At 40.7% G+C, this 16,351-nt stretch overlaps 1 protein-coding gene across 1 annotated transcript in view; it reads left to right on the plus strand.

Annotated features, from left to right (window-relative positions):
- The window catches only part of LOC309792792 (protein POLR1D-like), a 43,306-nt gene that overhangs the window by 17,664 nt on the left and 9,291 nt on the right, over positions 1-16,351 (plus strand). Inside the window, exon 2 of the mRNA XM_082602619.1 lies at positions 8,598-8,672. Within this exon, the coding sequence (XP_082458745.1) occupies positions 8,598-8,672 (75 nt within the window). The remainder of the gene's footprint in view (positions 1-8,597; positions 8,673-16,351) is intronic.

A 16,351-nucleotide genomic window follows, 5' to 3' on the forward strand; every position in this document is an offset into this window, starting at 1 on the left:
AAACCTTGCTTGCACAGTTGTGCAGTTTTGGCTAACTTGTCCCTTAAGCCATCTAAGTTCAGGAGAACTTTGAACTTTTATAAACATTTTCCTCAGACACTACTCCCCAAGTCTGTGTGTGTGTGTCTAACTGCTCAATTCTATTAACTACATTATGGAAATGTAGAATTTTTTCCCCAAAGCACTTGTATTATATTAACTAAGATTTTTTTTTAGTTGGAAAATGGGATTGAAAATTGCCTTGTCCTTCTTAAGTTCATTGTCATGTGCATTAGCCCCTGAAAGACAACTTGAAACTTGATGCTAAAGAGTTTACAAAGAGTCAAAAATTTACTGGTGGTTTTCAATAAATTATTTTGTATAGTAGATTCTTGTATTTAATGACTGAGGTAGAAAATGTTGTCTGTGTGTATATGTACTATTTTTTTCCAGAAACTCTCCCAGCCAGTTCTGTAGGGGAAACTACCAACCCTCTCAAAGTACCCCTTGATACCTAAAGCGTGGAAGACAGGACACTCCTGGTGCTCAAGATGAGGCTGGGTCTGGAGGTGCACGCAGTGGGGGCTGGGAGGGGCTGCGCCCTCTGTTTCGTCATCTCTTGCCTTGTACTGAGGGGCCCCCAGGCAGCCACTGAACCTGCGCTGGTCGCTAAGGAACACAGGCTTTCTCTTCCTCCCATCTCGTTGTGTATTGCGGGACTTCTAAGAATTAGAAGCATCAGTATGTTTTCTTCCTGGGTTCAACACTGCTTAATGCAGTTGAAAGGAAAACACTTTTTAAAGAGCCTGGATTAGGAAATCCTACACATTCTGGAATATTCTATATTTTCCCCATTCCTTGGCTCGTAGCTCCAAGTATAGTTTATAATCACTTGATGAATCAGACACTGAGATGTACATGGGGTGCATGGATTGTTTTCAGCAGGCTGCTGCAGCCCTGACACAGCTGAAGGAAACGCCTTCAGCGGGCTGACCAGGCCTTCTGCTGAATAGGCCGCCCTTTGGATGGGGCTGCGATCCCAGAGCTCTGAAGGGTCCTTTAGGACAGTCTGCAGACACCCGCAGATCTCTGGTATAAAATAAAGCTCTTTTAGGATTAAGAGAGTGATTTATAGACCACGCGATGGGCGAGGTGGCTTTTCGGGTGTGTGGTGTTTACCTAAGGGCAGTGCGCCAGGCGCCAGGCCTCACTGAAGAAGGCTGCGGAGGCGAGCCCTAGAGGCTTTCTATCGCAATGTTTCCCTTTGTTCAATCGTTGTGATTTTTTTCCTTTTTGCATTTCGAACAGCTATTTGGTGAGGGTTTGAATTTTATAAAGAGATAACAAAATGCTTTCACGGAGTAAGGGACCTCAATAATTATTCTGACCTTATATTCTTTGACTGAGTTTACTTCTCTCAACTAATCTTTTAGTAAGGCATGTATATACTTTATATACGTTTAAACTTAATTGACCTATCAGACAGACACGTCGTTCCTGGCAATGGTATAATTCACAGGCTTTTCTATTTAGAGTTTACTATCTTCTAAGGTAGTTCTCTGCCATCCCCACCCCACCTGCACAAAGTTTTTTCAGTAAGAGATGCTTGTCTTCACCATACACAGTTTACTGTGGCACATTTAACTAGGTCTTATAATATGAACTGAAAATGAATCACTGTATTCTCTGTGTGTGGCTCCTTAATCGGGATTTAAGAATAAATATTTGTAGAAATACTTACTACTTTGACAATGGGGTGACTTCATTATGAGGTCATTCCTCAGGTGAGGTGTTTCATGACCTGAGAGAGAAGGTTTCCCTCTAAGAGCTGAACTAATAGAAGTCAGCCCACGTATTACCTGAAGAAGTCATCTCACTGTAATAATAGGCCACCCTCAGAGGTCACGCAGGATGGGTAGCTGTGGACATTTGAGACTGTCCAAGTCCAGGTGAAGAGACGGGAGTTCTGCCTTCACCACAGCGGTCCTGTCGTGACTGCAAATAATCGCAGTAAAATGTGCTGCCAGCCCTCCCGTTGCCTTCCTCTCTCACGGGGCTCAGCTGTGTCGAGGCTGGGGTCTCGCCTTCACCAGAACTGTAGTGTCAGGGTCAGTTAAAAGTCAACTGCCCGGCTTCACATCCCAGCCCCCATTTCTTCACTCTTTCTTATTTTCTCCTTATCAATGACATAGTGGTTACCTGGAGGAGTTGTGAGCATTCAGTGTAAGACACCTGGCACACAGGTCCTGCTGCCTTCAGTATTGTTCATCATGTCCCCAGTGGTGCATATTCAGTGCTTGTTATATCCATATTCAAAGGAGAGTTTCCTTGAACCTGGGCAGCCCCATGTGTCACAAACGTGCAGATCTTCCGTCAGTGCAGTTCCTAGCCCGGAAAACACCCTCCTCTTGTTGTTGTTGTTTTTTGCGGTACGCGGGCCTCTCACTGCTGTGGCCTCTCCCGTTGCGGAGCACAGGCTCCGGACGCACAGGCTCAGCGGCCATGGCTCACGGGCCCAGCCGCTCTGTGGCACGTGGGATCTTCCCGGACCGGGGCACGAACCCGTGTCCCCTGCATCGGCAGGCGGACTCTCAACCACTGCGCCACCGGGGAAGCCCCCTCCTCTTGTTTTGACCTGCGTCCCTGAATGAAAGGAAACTGGGGGGTCCATGGCGGTGGGGGGCTGTGCCCTGTTGACGTCAGAGCGCACACTGCTTCAGAGTCCAGGAAGGATGTGAGCCGCGCAGTGTTCGGAAGAAAAAAGACACATTAACTTGTCAAAACCTTCTTTTCAGCGTGAGTGCAGGAGGTTTTGCCATAAGGAAATATTGTTTCCCAGTAGAGCTAAGCTTCCCTTTGCTTGCTTGTCTTAGGATTTCAGTTCAATGTTCTGGAGGTTCTCATGACTTAGTTCAGTATGAGGAATAATTATACTTGAAGACTAACATTTAATGTTAAATCAGATTACTCATACACTTGTATATGTGTAGGTCTTAGAGAACATACAGGAACTTTGTTACTGATTCATTAATCTACAGGGAGACTTTAAAACATTCAAAATTTAGGTTTTCAATTTTTTACATTTATGTTAATTTACATTTTGACAATATATTAAAATGTGGTCCATGTTAAATAGTTATATTTTGTTTTTTAATACTTTAGATTATTACAGTCCATAGAACTTACTTTATATGAAAATCTTGATCATAACAATATGATTAGTGATTTTGCTGAAATAAAGGCAAGAAAATAAATTTTATGGAATAAAGATATATATATATAAATTTTGTGTATCTTTATGTATTCATCTAAATATTACCAACCCATTAAGAGAATAATCAATGTGTGCAGGGAGTTAATTCTATTATCTCATATTTTGCTAACTTAAATTTTTAAAAATCATAGCTTTACACATTTTTTTGAAGTACAACTGACTTACAATTTTATATTAGCTTCAGGTGTAAAACATAGTGATTCTATATTTTTATACATTACAGAGTGGTGGCCACGACAAGTCTAGTTACCATCTATCACCATACAGAGTTTACACATTTAAATTTTTATTGTAATGAAGGTGTATTTGTCATGGTAGGAGGGATGAATATATTTTATTTAATAGTTTTTAAATGTAACTAAAATATTTAGAAGTATGGTACATGGGCCTGAAAGAAAAGGGTGGTTTTATAATATCTATTGATGAGGCACTGGTGGGGAGATGAGGAAGGGCTGGTGGAGAAGGTGACCTCTGACCTGAGCATCCGGTGGTGAGGACGTGGCTGCAGGGAGAGCCCTGGGCAGGGTGCAGCCCAGGCAAAGCTCACCACGCACATGACGGCAGATAGGGTGCTGCCGTCCAGCCGCTGTCCTGGCCAAATTGGGCTTCTGGACTAGCAAAGCTAAGGCCCGCGAATGTGCTGTCTGGCTGCTGTAATAAAAAGACCATGGACTAAGTGGTTTAAACAGCAAACATTTATTTCTAACAGTTCTGGAGGCGGGACGTCTGAGAGCCAGTTGCCAGCAGATTCAGTGTCTGGTGAGGGCCCATCTTCTCCATGTCCCCACGTGGCAGAAGAGGAAGGAGCTCTCTGCGGTCTCTTTTATAAGGGCACCAATCACCTCCCCCAAAGGCCCCACCTCCTAATACCATTACATCGGGAGCTAGGATTTCAACATCTAAGTCTGGGGAAGGAGGGACACAAACATTGAGTCCATAGCACTTTCCTTCACCATTTCTCAAGAAAGTGTATGTTGAGGTCTTTTTTTGAGCAATTACTTGATATTTAGCTTCTCTGATATTATTTCTTTAAAAATCTCATTTTCTTGTGTTCTTCATTATTTAATTTGTTGTTTCATTTTAGTTGCCTTAAATATCTTGCTACCCTTTCGCTATAGTGATATAGTTAACTCTCAGTTGATTTATGTGAGTATAAAGGACCACAGACCCAGATAACTCAAAACTAATTTGTTTGACTTTGGATTTTAAGGCGATTTTGCACCAGATTTGTGTTCCCACTCAGGTTTTATTTAAGCTGCTATTATGATCAGTGTACGTTCTACAAGCATGTACCAGCTGGCTAATGGGATGAACAGGCAGGCCTGAAGAAGCTGAGCTAGGATAGAAAATTGGCTGTGGATAATACACACATGGATCATTGAAAATCGACTGTAGCTTGTTCCCATGCCCAGGAAACTCTGCTTAATGACCTGGCTTTCTGGGACTTCTTGTTTGCACCCGACTGTCTATTCTAATACAATGGATTTGTTTTACAAAGAAGCCTTTAAGATGCTTAAAGGATCTAAGCATAAAAATTATGGTACTTAAATTTGTGTTTGAAATTTAAATGCTCAAGTCCTTGTTGTACTTAGTTCTTATATATTCTCCTACTGTTTGCTTTTCCTGTATTTTAATTGCAGTTTACACTTCTGTTTCACAATCTCATTAAAAACTATCTTGTTTCATGATGCCGATGTTTCATAATCGTTGAGAATTTAAGTATCTAGCCTCTGTGATAACGTGTGGTAGAAACTGACTTTGTTATTTCCTTACCCGAGAATTCATTAGCAAGAGTTCCAGAAAAAACAACAGAGGCTACAGGAGTGATGAAAACTACCTATCTAATTTTTCCTGTTGAGTTTGAAAGTGATGTTGTTATTTCAAGGAAAAAACACATGATTGCTAGAAGCTGCTTTCCTATTTGGAAGGAAAGCCCTGCAGAAGGAGCTCGTGCAGAGTGTGGGTGGGACACAGCGAATGCTCCACATTCTTAGGACAAAGTCTGAGCAGCCCTCCGTTCCTCTGCCTCTGCAGTTCTCTGAATGAGTGCGGAAGCAGTGGCAGCTCTGTCAGGGCTTTTTTTTCCTTTTGCATTTACTTTATTTTTTGCCTTTTAATGATAACGAGAAAAGGGCTCCTCCAGGACTTGCCGTGCAAATGTTTGTGGAGGAGGCGGGACGTATGATAGGAAGATGGAGGGCAGGTTGCCTTAAACCCACGGGTCCTTTTGTTTTGTTTTGTTCCTCCCCCCGCTCTCAGTGTCCCCGGTACCTCCTTCCTCATCTGGACACTGGTCGTGATGACTGTGTTGTCATGTTCAGAGGGGACAGTGCTTTGTAAACCATAAAGCTCGTGACAACATGAGTTGTCCAAACAGTAACAAGCGCCTCAGTCGCAGGCAGTCTGCTGGGCCTGGGTTCTCCCGTCTGCTCCCGACCTGTCACCGTCTTTCATCGCTGGTGAACTGGTTCACCCCAGGCAGTCTTTCTCATACTTACACCTTCTTTTCTCTTGGGCTGTCGCTGTAAGTCAGAAGGTATCCTTAATCACAGCAGAGAAAGTTAAGAAGAGCACTGGAGACAGTTTTCAGTGAAATCACAACTACAGAAGAATCCACGTCCAACTTCACACTCTGGAAGGTGCCTAGACTAGGCCTGCAGGATCTCGGCACAGTTCTTGACCGAGGATTGCTTCCTGCAGATGTACAGCATTCCAACTGTATCGTGACACAAACTGGCTTTCGTAGGCATGTCCAGAAAGCTGGGCAAACGTCTCAGCAGTTTTTATGGGAAAATGCATTCTACTTCATCTGTAACTGATACATAGTTTGTTCATAATTGGGGAACTGCCCAAGCAAGTTCTTTCACTGGTGATTTTTAACTGTGTCTGTTGTCAGGAGAGAGGACAGATGGGTGGATCCAAGGATGATTGATTTCCTGGTTGTTTTTTTTGTTTTTTTGAAAGCTACCACTCTAATTGATGGGAAGGCGGGGATGTATTTGGCATATTTTTACCCTTTGATTTTTTTTTTGCTTACATCTATAAGGGTGAAGAAGGATCTCTGTTTTGGAGCCAGATAGGATAAATTTTTCCTGAAATACTCTATGAGACAAAGCCCTCAGATCACATCCGTACGATGTATTATTATTTTAAAGAGATGGAAGAAGGCTATGTGGTGTCACATGCACTTAGTATTCCCGACACCAGGAGGCTGGGCTATGACACCTGATCTGATTGAGTCCAGGGGTAAGAAGCAGACAAGCTGATCACAGTGTTTCAGTTTTTCATCAGCCCATCTGTGGGCCCTCCCAGGATGGATTAGAAAGTGTCCAGCTGCTGAGTTAGCTGAAATGGCATTTTTTTAAAGATCTCACTATTAATAGGAGTTTATTAAAACTTGTTTAAATTATAGAAAAATAGCCAGATATATCTGTTGAGGATTAAGAGGGTGGTGAAATAGTTTGAAAGAATACTATTAGAAATATGGAGGTGAATACCAGGAGAAACAGATAAAAAGGAGTTGAAATTGGTTTTTTTGGTGGGTAGGGAAGGCTGATGCAGAAGACTGCTGTATTTCATTTTAAGTCTTTAAATAATATTTTTTCTCTTTAAGCTATATGCATGCTTTGATAAAATAAAAATCATTACAAAATAAAACATTCTTATAAACTAACAGAATGGTAATATCATTGAGGACTGTGTGAATTGTACCTAGAGTAGTACTATAAGAGTGTAATTAGGGCCTCCCTGGTGGCGCAGTGGTTGAGAGTCCGCCTGCCGATGCAGGGGATACGGGTTCGTGCCCCGGTCTGGGAGGATCCCATATGCCGCGGAGCGGCTGGGCCCGTGAGCCATGGCCGCTGGGCCTGCGCATCCGGAGCCTGTGCTCCGCAACGGGAGAGGCCACAACAGTGAGAGGCCCGCATACCGCAAAAAAAAAAAAAAAAAAAAAAGAGTGTAATTAAATGTTTTTATACAGAATCAATATATAATTATCCAGTTTCAAATTTTGTGATTAGAATTATAGTTCTGTCTTTGGACTATTGTTGTTTGCAACATTATACCTCTCTTTTTCTTAACGTTTTTATTGCTATATCATAGGTAATATTAAAGTCAGGGGCTTCCCTGGTGGCGCAGTGGTTGAGGGTCCACCTGCCGATGCAGGGGACACGGGTTCGTGCCCCAGTCCGGGAAGATCCCACATGCCGCAGAGAGGCTGGGCCCGTGAGCCATGGCCGCTGAGCCTGAGCGTCCGGAGCCTGTGCTCAGCAACGGGAGAGGCCACAACAGTGAGAGGCCCGCGTACCGCAAAAACAAACAAACAAACAAACAAACGTCAGGGATGACCATGGTCCTATCCTACTACTCATGACACCTTGCACAGTATCTTATACATGGTAAAGTCTCAGAGTACAGTTGATAAATATGTTTTCCAGGCTTTTAAAAAAACGCTTTCTAAAAATTACACAAATAATACAGATTCACTCTAGAAAAAACAGAAAATGCAGAGAAGCAAACAAAAAACTAAAAATCTCCCCAAAACTTATCGTTTTGGTAACATCCCTCCAGATGTTTCCCTGGGCAATAGGTACATGTAAATAAATTTAAAATAAAATTATCCTATACACACTCTTTTGTTCCCAGATTTATACACTTAACATGTTATGAATGTCTTTCTGTGCCCAGAATTTGTCTTCATTTTTAATGACTGCCTAATCTTCCGCTATATGGATATGCCATGATTTATTTAAACAATCCCTTTTTAGTAACCATTTATGCTTTCTATTCTTTTTCTTTAGCTGTTAAGTTCTTGAATGAGTATCTTTGTACACATAGTTTTATATACTTAGTTGAATTTTTCTTAGAATTAGGTGGAATTTTTAGGTCAACATGTATGTTTTATTTTTAAGGCTCTTTATCATGTTTCCAGTTGTTCTCCAGAAATGTTATATCAGCTTTAGTCCCTGTTGGTAGAGAAAAGAATATCCATTTCTCCACTCCCTCACTAACTGATGAGCAGAAACAGATTCATCATTGTTGGGTTAATTAGTATTTCTTAGAATAATAGTGCGTTTGAACATTTTTAATATGGATATAATTTGTCATTTTGCCTTTAATTTTCTCTTCAGTGTTCTTCCCCTATATGGAAAAGGTTTCTTTTTAATTTTTATGTATTCAAAACTATCAACCATTTAAAAACATTTTAAAAATTTATCCCCCAATTTTGAAATTTAATGCTTCAAAAGCTCTTTGTTTCCCAGGATCACATACATGGAACAAACTGATTTTCAGAATTTAGTGGGGTGACTAAAATTCTCTCAAATTTCTTCCTTTTTCCCACCAGGAAAGCAATAGAAGAACTACTTAAAGAGGCAAAACGTGGGAAAACAAGAGCAGAAACAATGGGAGCTATGGGCTGGTAAGTTCTTGAGTCATCTTCCTTAAAATTTAAACTCATGTATATATTAAAGAGAAAAGTTTTCTTTAGCATATACAGGGAATGTAGAACCGTGGACGTAGAGGAACTCACTCAGAGGCAAGCGGTAGAGCAGGGACACTGCTGAGGGCTGCAGCCACGGAAGTGGGCAGAGGGCTGTGGACAGAGAACACTTGTCATGGTGTTGTCACCCTTTGGTCCACAAGTCCCCAAGAGATATGATGATGCTGCTGTGCCTAAGGCCACCTGAGTGAGACTAATATTATGTCAGTGTTCATTGTTTAAGAACTTCTATCTTAATTATAGTCCTCAGTAAATTAAAATTTATAATTTTAAGTATTTTGATTTTGTGACAGTTCAGCTGTATAGAACTAAAGTTTACCTTTGCAGTTTCTATACAAAACAGAGCTTACTAAAACTTAATGATATAGACAAAGGAAGAATTTAACCTTAAGAATCAAGTCTACTCTTCTAAGCATTACTTTAGCAATAGCATTTGCATCCAGCAAATATGCTGGCTTAGGTCTTTTATCCACAATTTAAAATTCACTATAATGGAGTACTGTGGGCCGTTAAAACATGTAAAATGTAAAAATGGGACAGGAGTAGAAGCTAGATCTCTGTGGATTTGACTCTTAGAACCAAGCACAGGGTTTATGTGAAATATAAAACACGGTTCAGTCAAAGTTAAAGAAATAAGAGGGAAAAGGCAATTCCTAAAAATCAAGCAACATAAAATAAATGGACCTCAATAAGCCATTTAGTAGATGGCTTAGCCACACATGGAGAAACTGTTTCAGGTGATCTGAAATTTGACTGTATTTCCAAAGGCAAAAAAGAACTAGAAAGAAATCTTAAATTGTTTCCAGTTATCACATTGTTGGTAATAATGTTGATATTGTTATTCTGAAAATATTGTATAGCAGGATAAAGCAAATAAGTAACTATTTATTTGTTATAGATACCAAAATTTTCAGTGTAAAAGATACAAATATAAAATCAAAGATATAAAAATCTGTACTCCTAAATTTTAATTGGAAATATCAGTATGAAGTTGTGCTAGATTTTCTCTTTAAAAGAGAGAGAGAAAAGCTTTTCTAGCTCTGTTCACAGAAAAGTCCTGGAAACAATGACCATCCACTCAGTAGCAGTGAGTATCCCTGGCACCCAGGGGTGCTGTATAAATTCTACTGTGGTATATATAATTCCATTTCTCACTGAAAGAAGACAGATCCTTAGAGAAATAACTGGCTGCCGATCTGAGGCCGTTAGCCTGGAGTTAGCCAAACTGCAAGCTAGCTGTCACAGCCTCCAGCACTGCCCTCACTTTTTATGCCAACTGCAAGTTCCGGGAGCTCCCAGAACTATCCTAAGTTTCAGTAATTTGCTAGACCACATACAATTCACAGAAAGCTATTATACTTATGGTTACAGTTTATTACAGGGAAAGGATACAGATTAAAATCAGCCAAAATAAGGGATGCAAAGGGCATAGTCTGGAAAGGTTCCAGACACAAAGCTGCTGTTGTCCACTCCGTGGAGTCAGGACCCACACGTTACCCTCCCAGCACCAACATGTGACAACGCACTTGGCATACTGACAACCAAGGAAGCGTACCTGAGCCTCGGTGTCCAAAGTTTTTATTGGGGTTCCATTACTTAGGTATGACTGATTGATTGCTCACATGATTGATATCAGTCTCCAGTTTGACTAATACCACAGTACCCCAGATTCCCACCCTCAATCATGTGGTTTGTCTCTGGCATGGCCAGCCCTCCCTGTAAGACTATCAGTTGTGGCCAGCTCCACCCTAAACAAAGCCGTTTCTATCAGGTATGACATTGCCTCCCAGAATTGATATTACCTCCCAGAAGCCAGGGCAAAGGCCAGACCTCTCTGTGGGTAAGACCAAACTGTTTACTATATAGATAGGAAATGTATAAGAAGAGCCAGAAAATCTTATCAGATCAGAAAGTAAAACTGTCAAAGACTACTGTAGTCATGTCAGAAAGACACAGGAACCAACTTGAAAGGCCTCCCACTAGTCAAAGATGGGATAATTTAATCATCAAAGAATAAAGCAATAGTGATTGAGATAACCTAAAATATGTTAAAATCCATAAGGTCATAATAAAAATCACATCAAGAAACTTTTGGATGAGGCTAAGGGGTCAAATTATTATAAAACTGGTAAATAGTGAGGAAGAGCGAAGCATTTATCCTGTTCCTTGTACAAGTTATACTTCAAAGTTACAAAATAATTGGTGAAAGAAGACTTCCTTATAGAATTGCAACTGTTAAATGTAGGACTATAGAATAAGATTATCATCACTTGAATAACAACTCAATTACAAGACAAACTATCTAATTTAAAAATGGACAAAAAGGGCTTCCCTGGTGGCGCAGTGGTTAAGAATCCGCCTGCCAGTGCAGGGGACATGGGTTCAAGCCCTGGTCTGGGAAGATCCCACATGCCACGGAGCAACTAAGCCCGTGCGCCACAACTACTGAGCCTGCGCTCTAGAGCCCATGAGCCACAACTGCTGAAGCCCGCGTGCCTAGAGCCTGTGCTCCGCAACAAGAGAAGCCACCGCAATGAAAAGCCCGAGCACCTCAGTGAAGAGTAGCCCGGCTCACAGCAACTAGAGAAAGCCCGCGCGCAGCAACAAAGAGCCAACACAGCCATAAATAAATAAATTAAATTAATAAATAAATAAATAATAAAAATGGACAAAAGATTTGAATAAACACTTCACCAAAAATGATATCAAATTGGCCGAAAAGCATTTGAAAAGATGCTCAAATCATTAGTTATCAGGAAAATGCCAATTAAAACCACAGTTACTGGGCCTCCCTGGTGGCGCAGTGGTTGAGAGTCCGCCTGCCGATGCAGGGGATACGGGTTCGTGCCCCGGTCTGGGAGGATCCCATATGCCGCGGAGCGGCTGGGCCCGTGAGCCATGGCCGCTGGGCCTGCGCGTCCGGAGCCTGTGCTCCGCAACGGGAGAGGCCACAACAGTGAGAGGCCCGCATACTGCAAAAAGAAAAAAAAAAAAAAAAACCACAGTTACTTATTCACTACACATGCACTAGATTGGCCAAAATAAAAAAAGACTGACAGCACCAAATAAAGAAGAGGATCTGGAAAAACGAGGATGCTCACATATTGTTGGTGGAAATGTAAAACAACTGGCAGTTTCTTATACATATGCACTCACCATACAGAATTCTTCTTCTAACCACCTATCAGAGAGCTGACAATGTAAGCCCACACAAAAATCTGTCCAGTAATGTCCATAGCAGTTTTATTCATGATAGCTCAAAACTGGAAACAACCCAAATGACCATCAGCTGATGAGTGGATACACAGTTGTAACATCCATACATTCCATACTCATCAATAACGAGAAGGAACAGAACTGCTGATACACACTGCATGGATGAATCTCAGAAGCATTATGCTCATGACAGAAGCCAGACTCAAAACATTACACATTATAAGATTCCATTTATATGACCTTCTAGAAAAGCCAAAAACATAGGGACAGAAAACCCCTCGTTGGTTGCCAGGAGATGGGGGCTGAAGGACCGAATTTACTGCAGAACTTTTCTGGGTGCTGGGGATGCTCTGTATCTTGACTGTTGTGATGATGACATGACTACACACATTTGTCAAAACTCATCACACTATTTACTTAAAAGGATAAATTTTAGTTTGTATAAACTATACCTCAGTAAACCTGATTTAAGAATAAAAAGAATGTCGTTATTCTACAGTCCCTAACGATACACTGGATCTAGGCAAAGATCATCAACGGTTGCTAAATCTATCAGATGAGAAGCTGGTGGGGAACTTTCTGAGGAGTGGGTCGGGCTGACTACACCTGGACTCATCCATCAATCTTTATACCACAAGAAGATGCAAATAGGAAGAGGGTACCACCACTTATGGGACATCCTTGTAAAGAACTTGAACATGAATCTGATCAAGTCTCTAGTTAGGACTACTAGTTTGCAGGAAATAGAGGTCAGAGGAACATACTAAGTGATATTATAGAGATAAAATTACAAAAATGTGGGGAATTCTACAGGACAAACCAACCAGTTGCTTTAACAAATGAATTGCAAGGAGAAAAGGAGGAGGAGTATCCTATGACTTAATAGATTTGGGACACATCCATGTGTATACCTTGTTTGGATCCTTATCCAAACTAATTGAAACAAGGGTATTTGATGATATTAAGGAACTGATGTTGATTTTTTTTTAGGTGTGATAATAGGATGGCTGTTATTTTATTTTTTAAAAGCTATTATCTTTTAGAAGTTCATTCTGATATATTTATGGATGCAGTGGTATAATAAGATGAAATGATCCAATGTGAGTCAATCTTTGTGTAACATTTGTAATCATTTTAGATTTCAGTGAAATAGCGACCTCCTAGAAGGATATGTAAAAATTTGGTGAGATAATGTATGTGGAAACACTCAGCATAGTTCCCGGCATGGAGCAGTCAGTTACTAAATGTTAGTTAAATCTGCTCTTAACTTCTTTTTTCGTTTGTTTGGATTTTCTATTGCCATATAAAGTGCCATCTAACTGGTCTGGACTAAAATAAATAAAATGTTCTAGATGTACCAGGCCAGGTGGAGTGAATATCAGTTTCAATGCCAATTTCAGACAAAGGATACTCATTGAATGGTCAACGTTTTCTACCATGTCTATGAATTTTTCCTCAGATACAGTTTTTTTCATGTATAAATTTAAATGCCATATTTTTAAATATCCCACAAGATTTTTAGATACGACATTGCTATTTTTAAATTGCAGTTACAAATCTTATTTGTCAGTGACAGAATTATAATTCCTTAAAAATTAGAAGTTGTATTTACAAGAATGAGCGTATCCTTTTTTTTTTCTAGCTGGAACTAACTAAGGAGGAACATAGATTTAAATGGTTGACTGCTCCAGTTAATTGTTGATTCGTCAGATCTCCTGACTTGGTGTATATAACCACCTATGTGGTTGGCTTTTTTCCTTTTACCTTTTGACCCCTTGACTCCCCTACCCCTGCCTCTGGCGACCACCAATCTGCTCTCTGTTATCTATGAGCTTGATTTTTTTTTTTTTTTAGGATTCCACATATAAGTGAGATCATACGGTATCTGTCCTTCTCTGTTAGACTTATTTCACTTAGCGTAACGTCCTCAAGGTCCATCCGTGTTGCCACACATGGCAAGATTTCATTCTTTTTTTATGCCTGAATAGTATTCTATTGTATGTGTATACCACAATTTATCCATTCACGCATCAGTGGACACTTAGCTTGTTTCCATATCTTGGCTGTTGTAAATAAAGCTGCAATGAACACGTGGGTGCAGATATCTTTTCGAGTTAGTGTTTTCTTTTTCTTCAGATAAATACCCAGAAGTAGAATTGCTGGATCATACGGTAGTTCTATTTTTTAATTTTTTGAGGAAGCTCCATACTGCTTTCCGTAGTGGCTGCACCAATTTACATTCCCACCAACAGTGCACAAGTGTCCCATTTTCTTCACGTCTTCACCAATACATGTTATTTCTTACTTCTCTTATTTCCAGCCCTCTGTCCTTAAGAGAGGAGAGATAAGGTGCCTCTACTAATATGAATTAGATTCATGCAGACTTTGGTAGGGGCAGGCTGCTTTGGGTTTTGGTGTAAGGCAGGACCTTGATCGGGCTGACAGTAGTCACTGGTCCATTTTAATACCTTTTGTGAAAGAATCAGCCTAAAGCTAAATCATAAATTCCGATGACTTGATAAGTGGATGAGAAAATATCAGTCAGGGTTCTTGCCAGATGAGGAGTGGTGAAGGGGGTCACTTGTTACCCGGCAGCTCCCCTGATGGAAGTCATTTATCCTGACAACCTTAGAGCCACTTACTGGCTTGGTAGAACTTTCTGAGGGTCAAAGAACTGGTCTGTCAACATCAGCTCTGCTTTTGCTGAGGAGAGTTGCCATATGCACAGGCCAGCTTGAGATTTGTCGGGTACTGACTGACCTACTCTCTGGGTATCATATCAGTTAGACTGGCTGTTCCAGAGTTATGGAGGACCCGGGCTCCTTCCAGTTTTCCAAATCTCCCAACCAAAGGGTGCGATTCTTTTCCACATGTTAGTTAGCAGAAGGGAAGAAGAGGAAGAGGCATGCCCCCGCCCCCTTCAAGCACACTTCCCAGGAGTCGTCTGTGCCATTTCTACATGGACCCCATTGGCCAGAATTTAGTCTCATGTCTACACCAGCTACAAGGCCAGGAACTCAGTCTTTTTTTCTCAGTCAGTCATGTGCCAGATAAAATCTGAGGTTCTTTTACTACAGAAGAAAGGAAGAACGGATATTGGGGGGCAACTAGCAGCCTCTTCCCAAGAAGGGCGGGAGAAGGATGTTGAAAAGAGAGTAAAAAATGGCAGACAAAGTAAGACGCTCCAGATTTATAAGAGGTGGATCCTGGGAGAACAGGATGGGAAACTCACACTCTCCCATGAGGTGACAAGACAAGCAAGCATTCCTGTTGACACTGCTATTTTTTTTCAACTCTCATAACAGTAGTTCTCAAATGTTTGGGTCTTTAGGATCCTTTACACTCTTGAAAATTACTGAGGACCCCACAGAACTTTTTTACATGGGTTATATCTATCGGTATTTACTGTATTAGAAATTAAAACTGAGCAACTTTAAAGTATTTATTGATTTAAAAAAATTATAAACATGTTACATGTGTAGATAATATTTTTATAAAAATAGCTATGTTTGCAAAAATTTACCTATTCCGTAGAGTGGCACTGTTTAATATTTTTGCAAACCTCTTTAATGTCTGGCTTATCAAAGACACCTGGATTTTCCTATCTGCCTCTGCAGTCAATCTGTTGTAATATGTTATTTTGGTTGAAGTATATGAAGAGACTCTGATTTCACACAGATACGTATTTGGAAAAGGAAGCATTTTCAGAAAATGGTGGTATTCTTTTATACTGCATCACTACTTGCAAGTAACCTCAGCAAGTGGTAGTTTCTTCACATTCTTTTTAATAATGTGGATTTTCATATGCTGTTACAATAAAATCCCTTGGTCTACCTTGCACTTCTACTGGATCTTCCACTCATGCATGCTTTTGTAATATCATGAACTGGTCATCTGGAAATTGGTTCGCTGAGTTATGAAGCTCCTCCAAATGTTGACACATTTCATTATATAATATTTTTAAAACACATTTGTTAATATCACCACTAATCTCATCAGAAAAGTCATTTAAGCGTTGGGAAACTGTCAAGTTCACTGTTTTCCAAAAGTCTAATTTTCTTTCATTCGAAAGCTTCAGCTTTATCGTCAGCAGTGAATACTGTGAGTTGTTTTCTTTGAAGTGACAGCTCACTTACATCTGAATACCCAGCTAGGTCACCTTGCAGCTCAAACAGTCTCACAGAACTTTTCCTTGAGGCAGCTTTTGGTCCAGCACACCTAACAGGGACGGGCTGTGAAGGGAGGTCTGGTCCAAGGAAACCCATGACTTGCTTCTGCCCATGGTGCTGGGACAAAGAACGCCTTTCCCATCCTGCTCATTCCAGGGGAACACCTGGTTCTACATCTGTTTAAATAAGTGCACGCGTGCGTGTGTGTGTGTG

The sequence above is a fragment of the Mesoplodon mirus genome (assembly GCF_964341445.2).
Source record: "Mesoplodon mirus genome assembly, chromosome: 17".
Classification (NCBI taxonomy): domain Eukaryota; kingdom Metazoa; phylum Chordata; class Mammalia; order Artiodactyla; family Ziphiidae; genus Mesoplodon; species Mesoplodon mirus.